The 14,202-nt window shown below is 44.1% G+C and overlaps 1 protein-coding gene across 5 annotated transcripts in view; it reads right to left on the reverse strand.

Moving 5' to 3' along the window:
* Nucleotides 1-14,202, reverse strand: part of NVL (nuclear VCP like) — a 91,734-nt gene that overhangs the window by 72,347 nt on the left and 5,185 nt on the right. For 3 of the 5 annotated variants that reach the window (XM_006942592.5, XM_019821427.3, XM_045048394.1), the window contains exons 3-10: nt 12,851-12,903; nt 12,670-12,769; nt 9,109-9,166; nt 7,459-7,716; nt 4,418-4,547; nt 4,140-4,216; nt 3,441-3,575; nt 1,340-1,441 (exon numbers count right to left, since the gene is read on the reverse strand). In XM_006942592.5, coding sequence (XP_006942654.2) covers nt 1,340-1,441; nt 3,441-3,575; nt 4,140-4,216; nt 4,418-4,547; nt 7,459-7,716; nt 9,109-9,166; nt 12,670-12,769; nt 12,851-12,903 — 913 coding nt within the window. The remainder of the gene's footprint in view (nt 1-1,339; nt 1,442-3,440; nt 3,576-4,139; nt 4,217-4,417; nt 4,548-7,458; nt 7,717-9,108; nt 9,167-12,669; nt 12,770-12,850; nt 12,904-14,202) is intronic. The other 2 variants (XM_019821430.2, XM_006942593.5) reach the window with 2 other exon arrangements.

The raw sequence follows: 14,202 nt of genomic DNA on the forward strand, positions 1-14,202 counted from the left end.
TATGACTTCGTGACCTGAGCCAAAATCAAGAGTTGGACGCTTAGCTGACTGTGCTAGCCAGGCACCCCTTGAGCGATGTTATTAACCCAGCTTCCCGGCAGGGAAACTAAGGGTTACAGTGGTTAAACCTCTTCTGTCCACGACCAGGCGGTCAGTGCATGGAGGCACGAGGACTGGAGACCATGACTCCGACTGGCAAGCACAGGCCTGTAACTATCACGTATCCTCAGGATAAAGTTCTAATAGGATGTAAATGTCTTCCCCAGATGTTCCTAAACACCGACATTTTAATAGTGAATTAAATAGTAATTTAATAGTAATTAACAGTAATTTAATAGTAATTAAATAGCGAATTCAATAGTAATTCAGAAATAAATTACAATTAGGATAAAATCCAGTCTCGTAATTTCTCTGGTTAACAAGATTTTCTTTGTACAAGTTCAATTAGGCAAAAGGAGAAGAGTTTATCCTGGCATTTCTATGGTTGTTTTTAGAATGTGATAATCCTAAATGTTAAAAATTTTCATACTACTTACAAGTTGTTTGGTAACTTAATTTGTGCAAAGTGAAAGTGACAGAAAATCTCACAAGGATAATGTATTTTCTTTTTTTTTAATGTTTGTTTATTTTTGTGGGGTGTCTGGGTGGCTCAGTTGGTTAGGTGTCTGACTCTTGATTTCAGCTCAGGTCTTGAACTCAAGATTCATGAGTTTGAGCCCCACATCAGGTTCTGTGCTGACAGTGCAGAGCCTGCTTGGGATTCTCTTTCTATCTCTCTCTGCCCATTCTCCGCTCACATTCTCTGTTTCTCTCAAAAGTAAATAACATAAAAGAAATTTTTAAAAAATATTTCTTTTTGAGAGAGAGAGAGAGAGAGAGAGAGAGAGAGAGATCGCATGCACACACGCTAGTGGGGGAGGGGCAGAGGATCCAAGCAGGCTCTGAGCTGATAGCAGAGATCCTGACGTAGGGCTGGAACCCATGAACTGGGAGATCATGACCTGAGCCGAAGTCAGAAGCTTAACCGACTGAAGCTTAACCTAGTGAGCCACCCAGGTGCCCCAGGGTATCTATTTTCAGCAAACACCACTGGGTGTGACAGCCCAGAACTTCTCACCAATTACAGTTACACTTGATTTCAGACTGAACAGACGATGTTATCCAACAGTCTGTATCAGTGGATCTACTTTAAATATTTAGTCATCACGGATAACAAATCACCAAGTTTACAAGAGGACGGCAGGCGACCAGGCTAACAGACACTGGCCCTGGATGGACAGGCTCTCCGTCGTAACGCCGCACGAGCAGACAGCCCGACGTGGGTCACTAGCTGACTCACCACTGCCTGCTCAAACAATTCTCTCAGCTTCTGCTCAGACTCCCCAGACACTCCGGATACAATCTCCGTGGCAGCTACTTTCAGAATTGGGAGGTCCAGTTCCTGGGGACAAACACAGGAAAGAATGACCACATTTTGAAAATTTATCTTCCCCCTCCCTTTTCCTTATTCAGTCCCTCTCTCAAAAGTGAATTTTTTTTAAAGTTTATTTATTTTTGAGAGAGAGAGAAAGAGCATGGGGGAGGAGGTGGACAGAGAAAGGGAGAAAGAGAGAGAGAGAATCCCAGTCTCTGCACCATCAGCACAGAGCCCGACATGGGGTTCGAACTCGAACTGTGAGATCATGACCTGAGCTGAAGTCAGATGCTCAACTGACTGAGCCCTACCCAGGTGCCCCTCAAAATTTAATTAAAAAAAAAATTTTTTTTTTTCAACGTTTATTTATTTTTGGACAGAGAGAGACAAAGCATGAACGGGGGAGGGGCAGAGAGAGAGGGAGACACAGAATCGGAAACAGGCTCCAGGCTCTGAGCCATCAGCCCAGAGCCCGACGCGGGGCTCGAACTCACGGACCGTGAGATTGTGACCTGGCTGAAGTCGGACGCTCAACCGACTGCGCCACCCAGGCGCCCCAAAATTTAATTTTTAAAATGACCTCTTTTCTGAGGAACTTCATCTTTTGTGTTGGTCCGATGAAAACCATTATTTAAAAATCTACAGTTTAATTCAAACACAGCGACTAGATACTTCCACCTGTTTTTACTTCATAGGAGTCACCATGAAATTGTCGTTACGTCTTCTGAATAAAGGGTCTTGAATCTGCAGAGACATGTTTACCCCCGACTTAGAGCTGAGCCAGAATAATTTTTTTTCCTTAAAGAACTTTTTTTTAATGTTTATTTATTTTTGAGAGAGAGACAGAGTGTGAGCAGGGGAGGTGCGGAGAGAGAAAGACACAGAATCCGAAGCAGGCTCCAGGCTCTGAGCTGTCAGCACAGAGACCGACGCATGACCTGAGCTGAAGTTGGACGCTCAACTGACCGAGTCACCCAGACACCCCGAGCCAGAACAATTTAATAGGAAAGGGCAGGGGTTGTGACAGTCCTTCCCGCTCACGCTACAGGCACTTCTCACCCCTGCATCCAGAGGAGGAGCCAGTTAGTCGGCAGAGGACAGGTTCCTGTCATAAAGGAGGAGCAGCCACTGCGGCCCCACCAGCACGGAGGGCAACAAGCCTGCCTAAGCCGTACTCATCCTCAGGCTATTCTGAAAATCACTTCCTCAACCACGGGCAACCTGGGACCAGATAGCATCCCACACTTCCTGTCTCCCACTCATTTCTGCTGTGACCGTGCACAGAGTTTACTTGTATGATAGCTGCTTAATGTCGGCCTCTATTAGACTGAAAAGCTCCTTGAACGTAAACCTGGGTTTTCTCTATTTATTGCTGTTTTCCAGCATCTGGCATGCACCTGTCACAGGACACTTTGTTCAACAGAGGAACAAGTGAGGCAAACCTGTCGTCCCATAAGAGCGCCGATCCCGCAGATCCTAACCTATCAGTAGCTACTACGACACGCTATTCTTCAAACTGAAGTCACTGGGACATTTTGCATTTACCACCCAACAGTTTCCAAAAACAACTCATGGGATGAAAATAAGATTGCTAACTTTATTTTGCCAACTAAGTATTATTACCATTTCAGAAATGTTATTTTAACACTAAAAATTATAAGAACATGACTCTGGAGATTTTCAGTATATTTAGCTGTGAAAAACAATATAGTCCTTGGTTTCCTTATTTACTGCTTTTGAGAATCACTGGCTTAAAGGGAAAAAGGGAACTAAAATATACACTGTGTGTTAAAAAAAGGGTATTTACAACCATATTATTTTGCTTCCCACCCAACCTTTGCCATATAAATAATCGGATGCATTAAAAAAATAGCATCTCACAAAGAGCTGCATGAAAGAGGTGAAAAATGAAGAGAGGATCAGTCCTCCTGGGAATACGTCAAGTCCGGTTCAAGTTGACCAAAGAGGAAAATAAAGACAAACAGAACAAAAGCAACAGAAGCAAAGGCGTGTCAGCAAAGCTCACCCCTGCAATGGCGTGCGCGAGCAAGGTCTTCCCGCAGCCCGGCGGCCCGTGAAGGAGAACCCCACGCGGCGGGGTGGCGCCCAGGTGGCGGTACACCTCCGGGTGACGCATGTGGATGAGCATCTTGCAGACTTCCTAGCAGGGAATAAACAGGAAAGAGGTCTTTCACGGCCCGAGAGAGAAGGAATCCAAGTGGAAGGAAACCTGTTCTGCAAAGCAGCAGACTCATGAGTTTGAGCCCCGGCTCTGGGACCTACGGCGGGACTCCACAGGAACCTGCCTAAGCCTCCGTGTCCTCAGCTGTGGTAACAGCTACCTGGCACTGATGATGGAAAGTAACCACCACGGTAACTGGCAGAGTAGACACTGGACAATAACTAACAGGGTTACTTACAGTTTGGGTAATGCGTTGGAGTTTCTAGGAATCTCCATTTCTTCCACATTGCCCAGTTTGTTGGCGTATAATTTTGCACAGCATTCTCTTAGAATTTTTTGCGTACAACAGTATTACTTACAAAGCACGAACCTTACATACACCATAATTAGTAGTGGAAAAGCGGAAGGTACTGTTTCTTTTATCCCTCAGCACCCTGCGGGGTACAGGCCAAGTTTCACCACCACCCCCCGCTTCCAGGCTGCTTTCCGTGAATAACTGATTGGCAATATATCATCTGAGTAAAATTCTGAATGTGAACTAACTTTTAATGTCGTATCGCTGCCTCCAACATCTTCAAATTTCACCTTGGAGATCTGTAATTCCAGCCCCTTGGCTTTAGCTGGCAATCAAACGAGGAGACAAAAAGATTAGTGATTCAGTAGTAACTCAGCGCTGCATTTAATGATGTTTAAGTAAACTGAGACCGTGAGACACTGAAGTGTTTTCTCACGAACCGCACACAGCAGGCCCCCCAGAACGACAGCTGGGACTAGCGAAGCCTCTTTCACAGCGCGCTCAGCCCCCCAGACCCGTGGCTCACCTTTCCTCTGCAGGACAGCTTGTATTTCTCCGTCTACTTCCTGAAGGTCTTTCTTCCTTTGGTTTCCCTTGCGCTTCAGCCTGCCTTTCCTTTTTTCATTACTCTCCAGCAGAGAAGCGTCTTTGGAATCCTGGAAAGAAAACGAGTTTAAATGTGCCATGCTTGAAATTACAATGGCAATGTTTTCTTAAAGAGGGCTGTTATTTAGGCGCACCTGGCTGGCTCATTCGGAAGAACATTCAACTCGATCTAGGGGTCATGAGTTTGGGTGGAGAAATTACATAAGTAAATAAAAAACAAAAACCAGGGACACCTGGGTTTTTTTTTTTAAACAAAAACAAAAAGGTGGTCATTATTTAAAATACCCCATTTCTTTTAAGTGTATTCTTATTTATTTTGAGAGAGAGAGAGAGAGAGAGAGAACGTGTGTATAAGTAAGGGAGGGGCAGAGGGAAAGGGAGACAGAGAATCCCAAGCAGGCTCCGCGATGTCAGCACAGAGCTTGACACAGGGCTTGAACTCATGAACAGAGAGATCATGATGTGAGTTGAAATCAACGGTTGGATGCTTAACCGACTGAGCCACCCAGGTGGCCCTAAAATACGCCATTTCTGCCCTGGCACTTGCACCCACCTTGGCTTCTTTTCCAAGCTGTAAAGCTCAGTTTATGCCCTGACACACGGTTCTTCTCGTTAGAGTTAATCTCATGCCCATATTCCCAGAACGCTGAATTTGCGTCTGTATTACAGCCTGCCACAATCTGCCCTGTGTTTGAGCAACTCTCCTTGTTTCTCTCAGGGGAGATGAGATGCTCATGTTTACCTTTAATTTCTCACTGAGCTTTTCACCAGTTGGTCTTCATGTGATGCCTGATGAAGCACTAAATTAAATATGACTACAGAGCTGCTTTGAAGGCCATAAAAAAGTATAATTCAACTTAAGACTCAAGCTATTTCCTTAACCTTGCAATAATGTCCTCTAAAAACATGATTAACACAAAGAGGTTTGAAAAAGGTCTAGTGAAAATTCAAAAGGAGAACAGTTTTGCCACATCAAGTAAGTGGTTCTCAAAAACCACTTACAGTGGTGTTGTCCAAGGGAGACACAACGTCACATACAAAATTTTAAATATGTTCTAGTAGCCACATTTAAAAAAGGGGGAATCAACAAGTGAAATTTAGTACCACTTAACAAAATGTACTCAAAATATTATCGTTTCAACACACAGTATAAAAAATTGAGAGGTCTTACATTATCTTTTATAGTAACTCTCCAAAGTCTAACATGTATTTTATGCTAATAGCACATCTCAACTCGTACACTAAATTTTAGTGGGAAATATTTAATTTGCATTTAGACTTCATAAAACTTACAGCTGAAAGAGTACATTCACATGCCCAAGTTGTTCCAAACACACTTAGAAGTTTTTTTTTTTTAATTTTTTTAAAATGTTTATTTACCTGTGAGAGACAGAGATAGAGCATGAGGGGGGGAGGGGCAGAGAGAGAGAGGGAGACAAGAATCTGAAGCAGGCTCCAGGCTCCGAGCCGTCAGCACGGAGCCCGATGTGGGGCTTGAACTCACGAACTGTGAGATCATGACCTGAGCTGAAGTCGGACGCTTAACTGACTGAGCCACCTAGGCGCCCCATATTAGAAGTTTTCTAATAACTGAAGTATTATTTTACAAATTTAAATGAACAATTCAGTTCCTCATTTGCACTAGCCACATTTCAAGTGCTCAAGAGCCACGGGTGGCTAGCACTTACCACACTGGACAGGGAGCCCCGGGGGCATACTCAGGGCCTATCGTGGGACAGATCACTGTAAATCCCCTCTCCTAGGGGATCTCCTAGGGGATCTAACGCCAGGCATTAGAATCAGTTAAGGGGGCGCCTGGATGGCTCAGTGGGTTAAATGTCCCACCCTTGATCTTGGTTCAGGACATGATCTCACAGTTGGCGAGATGGGAGCCCCACGCTGGGCTCCGTGCTGACAATGGAAACCTGCGTGGGATTCTGTCTCTCCGTCTCTCTCTGCCCCTCTTGCACTCGTTCGCGTGCCTCTCTCGCTCTCTCTCAAAAAAAAAAAAAAAAAAAATCAGTTAAGGATGGTGGCCAGTGTGTTCACTTTGTGATAATTCATCCAGCTTCACTTTTATGTACAGTATACTGCAACTTACAAAGGTTAAAAAAAAAAGGGGGTCCCTTATTCAGTACATTTTCACGGTGTGCCCGTTTGTACGGGCTCCCTGAGGGCATTACCCGAGGCTCAACACGAACCACACAGCTGTTTCACGAGCTGACTTCCCTTCCTCTGACAACAACCAGCCTTCCAAACATAACACGCAGACGAGGTACCTATTCTTTAACTCGCGCTGGTAAACGCACCTCGGAAAGTTCATCAGGCACGAATTCGACCAACTGCCTGACGACGACGTGCTGGGTGCATTTCAGCCAGGGAGACACTATGAAGCAAAACAAAGGTCCTGCTCTCCGAAGCCGAAGACAGAAGACAAAGAAGAAACCCAACTAAACAATTCTACAGTGAGTTCTAAGTGGTCACAAGGGCTTGACCAAAAGGAGATGAGGCAGGAAAGAGCGTCCCACGACGTGCTATTTAACACGTCAGTATGTGACTCTGCGAAGATTACAGGGAAACAAGACGGTGTGAGTCACAGGAATCTGGGGGAGTTTCAGACAGAAGCATGAGTGCAAACGCCCCAGGTGAGAGCGAGTGGGTGTTCTGGCAACAGCGCCAGGCCACGGTGGCTGAGGCGAAGCGGGGAGGCGGGCAGCAGATGACGGAAGTGCCAGCAGGACAGCCACGCACACAGGGCTTTCCCGGCCATTACTTGTGAGGACTCTGATTCTAGACTGAATGGAGTCATTCTTAATACGCGAAAGAACCACCCGACTTAACTCGTAAAAAGACATCTGCGTGTGGAGACTAGTCTGGAGGAAGGCCATCTCCGTCAGAAGGCCTGCACTTGGAAGGAAGCGGTGGCGGTAACGGGGCCCGAACACATCACTACGAAAGTACCTCTCTCTCAGATCCTGGCTTCTTGTGCTTGCTCTTCTCGTCTGCCAGGTCCATCTTTCCACCGGGAGTTCTATCAATAAACCACCCTCCCTCTGAACCCCTGGCAGGGGTCTTCGAAGGAATGGAGTCTGTTCCGGAAGGTGTCCGTGGGGCCGAGTCGGTGGCTTCTCTGTGATCCATCTCGGGAGTCCGTGAAGCGGAGTCGGGATGTCCTTTCCGATATAAGGAGAGCAGGGAGCTGTTCATGTGATTTGCCGCCTGGCAGAAACACGACATCGCCTACGTCACCGCGCTGGCGCTCACGGACACGGGCTACCCGCACGAGCAGCCACCAGCAGCTTCCCTCCCAGCACTTCCAGGCAGAAAACACGGGTGCTGACAGATGCTTCACCAACATTTCCTGTTCAAACAGATGTGCCCCCGCTTCACTGCCACTTAATAAATGAAAGTTAAAGAAAACCGAGGAAGCGTGCTCGCTTTTTAAAAATATAACATAGGGGGCGCCTGGGTGGCTCGGTCGGTTGAGCGTCTGACTTCGGCTCAGGTCATGATCTCACGGTCCGTGAGTTCGAGCCCCACATCGGGCTCTGTGCTGACAGCTCAGAGCCTGGAGCCTGTTTCAGATTCTGTGTCTCCCTCTCTCTCTGCCCCTCCCCTGCTCATGCTCTCTCTCTGTCTCAAAAATAAATAAACGTTAAAAAAAAAATTAAAAATATAACAGAACTGGGGGCCCCTGGGTGGTTCAGTCCATTCAGCCTCTGACACGTGATATTGGCTCAAGTCATGATCTCGCGGTTGTGAGCTTGTGCCCTGCATCCGGCTCCTCGCTGAGCGTGGAACCTGCTCGGGATTCTCTCTCTCCACCTCTGCCCTGCTCACTCTCTCTCTCTCTCTCAAAATAAATAATGAACTATTAAAACATATAACAGAACTGGGCTTGACAATGAGCTGGCCAAGAGGAGCCACTATTATCTCATCAACTCAAAACCAGATCACATGTCATTATCATCCTGATTTTGTCAATAAGTCAAAAAAATGGAATTACCAATGGGAACAAAAGAGAGTAAGTTATAAATCATCTGGAATCACTTAAATATGTCTCTTAAATGCAACCTTACTTATTGGCAACCACAGCCCTTTAGCAGAAAATGTATCCTTTTCTCAATTTTTACTATTAATTCCCCTTTCTATTCCTGTGTACCCTATTTCAGGCCATTCTCTTCCCTTCTTCTTCCTATAAAACAGGCCATAAACACAAATACTGAAAGGATGGCCTTCCCAAGGATTCCTCAACACTGTCCACAGAAGTACTGATGAAGATGTTTAAAATTTTTTTTTTAATGTTTTATTTATTTTTGAGACAGAGAGAGACAGAGGGTGAGCAGGGGGGGGGGCAGAGAGAGAGGGAGACAGAATCCGAAGCAGGCTCCAGGCTCCGAGCTGTCAGCACAGAGCCCGACGCGGGGCTCAAACTCACAAACCGCAAGATCATGACCTGAGCCGAATTCGGGACGCTTAACTGACTGATCACCCAGGCGCCCCTTGATGATGATGTTTAAATCTCTTATTCTATTCCACACTTTTTTTTTTTAAGGAGGGTTCATAGTGACTAAAAAAAATAAAAGTGGGTCCATTAAATGTTTGGCTTACCTGTGGATCTGGGTAATCTTCCATATTTGAATCATGATCTGAAGAGCTTTCAGTATACCTCAGTAAGAAGAGGAAAAGAAACATTTTAAAGGCTTTGCTCCCACATCCTAAAAAAAATTACTACCCCAAACAAAAAATTTACTAAGGCAAAGTATTACGGTGCTTAAGAGCCCAAGGCTTTGCAATCTGAGAATTCTGGTTACTGGTTACTAGCTTCTACTTAACCTCTCTGAGCATCAGCTTTCTTATCTATAAAGAGAAGATAACATGTAACGTTCACATCTCTGAGTCATTAGAGGATTAAACAAGCTGACAAAGTCCTTAGAATACACGTAAATGCTTAAAAACTGTGGTTATTTTCATTTTTTTTTTTAACGTTTATTTATATTTGAGACAGAGAGAGACAGAGCATGAACGGGAGAGGGTCAGAGAGAGGGAGACACAGAATCTGAAACAGGCTCCAGGCTCTGAGCTGTCAGCACAGAGCCCGACGTGGGGCTCGAACTCACGGGCTGCGAGATCGTGACCTGAGCTGAAGTCAGATGCCCAACCGACTGAGCCACCCAGGTGCCCCAAAACTGTGGTTATTTTAATGCACGCAATAAATAAAAGTGAAGTGCAGAGTCCTATCAGACCCAAAGGTCTCATTAGGAACATCAGATGGCAACAAAAGGAAATATTCCAGCAAGTAACTGAGTAACAAATTCACAAATTCAACATGACCCATCTGTGTGACCAGGGTAGCTTTCCCAAGTCTGCCCATGAGAAATGAAGGTAGGAGAGATTTTCATATGATGCATGAGAAACAGGGATAAACCCTATTAACTACAAACTGTAGTGCAAGCTCAGCTCATTATAACCCAGAGGTGATGGACCCTGCTACTGTTCAATGGTGTTTCTTTAGAAAATAATTAATAAAAAAAGGACTCTTCCTAAGTAAAAAGGTTTACATGCATGACATGACCCATCTTTATAATTAAGACATGAATTCTTTTGCTATTCATTAAATTCTATTAATATACTTTTGGGCGTTTCTAATCAATGTAAAGAAGGTGGATTATTCAACTATTTGGAAAAGAAATAATTTTGCCTTACAATTTATACCTTACAAAGTAGATTAAAGAGTTAAATGGAATGCTATAAAGAAACAAGGATTCCACATATTGTTGTGAGACGTCTTTCTGAGTATTTCAGCACAAACCATACAGGAAAAGACTGACATATCTGACTAGGTAAAGATGCAGAACTTCTCTAACCAAAAGACACTTTTTTATTTTTTAAAGTTTGTTTATCTATTTTTGAGACATACACACGCACACATGCGCGCGCACACACACACACACACACACACACACACACAGAATCCCAAGTGTCAGAGCAGAGCCCAAAGCAGGACTCGAACTCACAGAACCGCAAGATCATGACCTGAGCCCAAACCAAGAGTCGGCTCTCATATGACAGACAAAACCCATAAGCAAGCAACTAACAAAGGAAACATGAAACAGTCAAATAGTTTTAATCTCACTAGTTATCAAAAAACTACAAATAAAAACATCAATTTTTGCCTAGGAAGCTGGCAAAGATTACATAACAGTGTAACTAGCATTGCAAAGATACAGAGAAATGCACTCCATTTTTTTTTAAGTTTATTTATTTATTTATTTAGAGAGAAAGACAGCAAAGGGAGGTGCAGACAGGGAGGAAGAGAAAATCCCAAGCAGGCTCCACACTGTCAGCAGGACTTGAACGCACAAACCGCGAGATCATGACCTGAGCCTAAATCAAGAGTCAGACGCTCAACCAACGGAGTCTCCCAGGCACCCTGAAGTCTTTATACAAAGTTGCTGGGAATATAAACTGAGGCAACTTTTTTGGGAAAAGAACTCCAAATGTAACAGAATTCTGAAAAAGACATCTTTGACCCCAGCAATACCACTACAAGAATTTAACATTAAAAAAAAATATATATATACAAAGATATATGTGCTGCAGGATTATTTACTGTGTGTACGATAGTGCAAAACTGGAAACAACCAACTGTCCACGAGTGTGGAACTAGTTAAGAAAATAATGGTAAATCCAAACGAAAAGGCAGCAATGCGGCTATAAGGTGAAAAGGAGCTATCACCACAGATCCTATAAACATTAAAAGAAAAACGAGGGGCGCCTGGGTGGCTCAGTCGGTTAAAAGTCCGACTTCAGCTCAGGTCATGATCTCATGGTTCACGGGTTCGAGCCCCGCGTCGGGCTCTGTGCTGTCAGCTCAGAGCCTGAAGTCTGCTTCAGATTCTGTGTCTCCCTCTCTCTGTCCCTTCCATACTCACGCTCTGTCTCTCAAAAATAAATAAACATTGAAAAAAAAATAAAAAAAAAAAAAAGGAAAAACGAGAGGATATCTTGAAAACTTTAAGCCAACAAATTCCACACTTCAGATGAAATGGGCAACTTTCTTTAAAAGTACAACTTACCAAAGCTGATAGAAGCAGAAAAATAGGAAGAGTTCTTTTTCTAACGAAACTGTTATCTAAATCCTTTCCAAAAAGAAGCCTCCAGGCTGAGATGAATTCTAACAAACTATTTAAGAAAGCAGTAACAGTAACATTATACTAATTTTTTTGTCAAATAGAGACAAAAAACATTTTCCAAACAATATGAAGCCAGCATAACCCTAACACCAAAACGTGACAAAGACACTGCAAAAAAGAAAAAAATTCAGACCATTATGAATACAAACATAACCATCTCCAAAAATGATTAGCAAAATGATTTAATAATATATAACAAAGGATAATATATCTGGACCAAGTTGGGTGTATCCCAGGATACAAGACTGGCTTAGCACTCAGAAATTAATATAATTCACCGACAGAACAAAGGGAGACAACCGTAACAGAATCTTTCATTAAGTGCATAAAAAGTATTTAACAGGGCGCCTGGGTGGCTCAGTCAGTTAAGCAACTGACTTCGGCTCAGGTCATGATCTCACGGTTCGTGGGTTCGAGCCCCGCATCAGGCTCTGTGCTGACAGCTCAGAGCCTGGAGCCTGCTTCAGATTCTGTATCTCCCTCTCTCTCGGCCCCTCCCCCACTTGTGCTCTGTCTCTCTCTCTCTCTCTCAAAAATAAATAAAATGTAAAAAAAAATTAAAAAAAAAAAGTATTTAACAAATGTAAAATCGATTCATGATAAAAACTCTCAATACAAACAACCTCAAGCCGTATGATAAGCATCATAACAAACATCTGTAACCAGGAGCTAAGGAAATACTTAGGAAGCCAAGGCCCCACAAAGGCACTAATGTGGCCTCTTGAAAGCTGAGTGGGAGTTCCTAATGGGAATGAACCCTCCAGCTACAGAAAACCACTCATACAAAGGCACAAAGAAAGAATCCAACCTCTCTGGGCAATAGTGAGCATTCAGTGTGCCCAAAGCAAAGGTCTGGAGAGGTCAGGTATTCTGCACAGCCTCGCTGGCAAGGAAAAGCCACGGAAAATTTCACAACTGGCAATGTATGTGATCAGGTTCATGGTTTTCAAGTCACCCCCTTTTCTGCAATCCTTACTCGTTTTCCTCTTCACCTTGTCTTGCTCTTTTGGCCAGATGCTCATCTTCTAATTCTGTTAGATCCTTAGGTTCTTTCTCACTGGTAATTACGCTAAATACTGAAACAAAAAGAAATAGTTGTGAGCTAAAACAATTCTTTAACTTCATTAATGATTCAGCTCTAACGCTAAAAGACTCACCTTTTTCTACCTGAATCCTAAAAGCATTTCTTTTTCTTCGACCATAGTCTATACTGAAAAACAGAACAAGAAGCTTAGTACAATGGTCTCCACCAACATTTTCCCGTTAAAACCAATCTAAATTGATCCCATTAATTTGCATGAATATATAACTGTCACTGAATTCACACCGACCATAAGCTTATTTTTGAGTAACTTCTGAGTTTACATTTTCCCTACTGTAATTTTTTTTGGTTAGAGACGGGGTTATAGCATCAGAAACCCCGGTAGTTTGTACTGGAGGAGACAGAGAGGATGAAATGAAGGAAGGTGGCTGGGCTTCTGGGATTCTACAGGAGAGGGGCCATCCAGCTGTAGACATGTGTTATCCTTCAAGAAAAGGGATGAACGCCTCAGAAGGAAGCTCAGAGGTTGGCAGGGTTTCCACCACCACCATCGGCCCGCGGGGCACAGGCCCGGGGAGCTGCACGGTCTCCTCGGTTCCAAAGGGCAGGGCAGGGCAGGGCAGCCATCCTAGTGGGCCCACAGGACAGAGCACTGAAGCAAATTAATCCAATACGACTGGTATTGTAATCAGGGTAAGAGGGGTACATGACTTTTATCTTATTCTATCCTATTCTATTCTATTTTGAGAGAGTAAGTGCAAGCTGGATCTATTTTGAGAGAGTATTTCTGGAGAGGGAAAGAGAGAGAAGAGGAGAAAGAATCCCAAGCAGGCCCCAAAGTACCAGCACAGAGACTGATGCGGGGCTCAATCCCATGAACCATGAGATCATGATCTGAGCCAAAATCAAGAGTTGGACACTTAACTGACTGAGGCACCCAGGCACCCCAGAATAAGAGGGGCGCCTGACTCTGGATCTCAGGGTTGTGAGTCTGAGCCCCACTTTGGGTATGGAGATTACTTAAAAATAAAATATTTTTTTCCTTTTTTTTTTAAATTTTTACTTTTTTAAGTTTATTTTTTTTTATAAAAAAAATTTTTTTTTCAACGTTTATTTATTTTTTTGCGACAGAGAGAGACAGAGCATGAACGGGGGAGGGGCAGAGAGAGAGGGAGACACAGAATCGGAAACAGGCTCCAGGCTCTGAGCCATCAGCCCAGAGCCTGACGCGGGGCTCGAACTCCCGGACCGCGAGATTGTGACCTGGCTGAAGTCGGACGCTTAACTGACTGCGCCACCCAGGCACCCCTAAGTTTATTTATTTTTGACGGAGACAAACTGTGAGCATGAGCTGGGGAGGGACAGAGAGAGAGGGAGACACAGAATCCGAAGCAGGCTCTAGGCTTCCAGCTGGCAGTGCAGAGCCCGACGCGGGGCTCGAACTCACAAAGTGTGAGATCATGACCT

The sequence above is a fragment of the Felis catus genome, chromosome F1 (assembly GCF_018350175.1).
Source record: "Felis catus isolate Fca126 chromosome F1, F.catus_Fca126_mat1.0, whole genome shotgun sequence".
NCBI classification, from domain to species: domain Eukaryota; kingdom Metazoa; phylum Chordata; class Mammalia; order Carnivora; family Felidae; genus Felis; species Felis catus.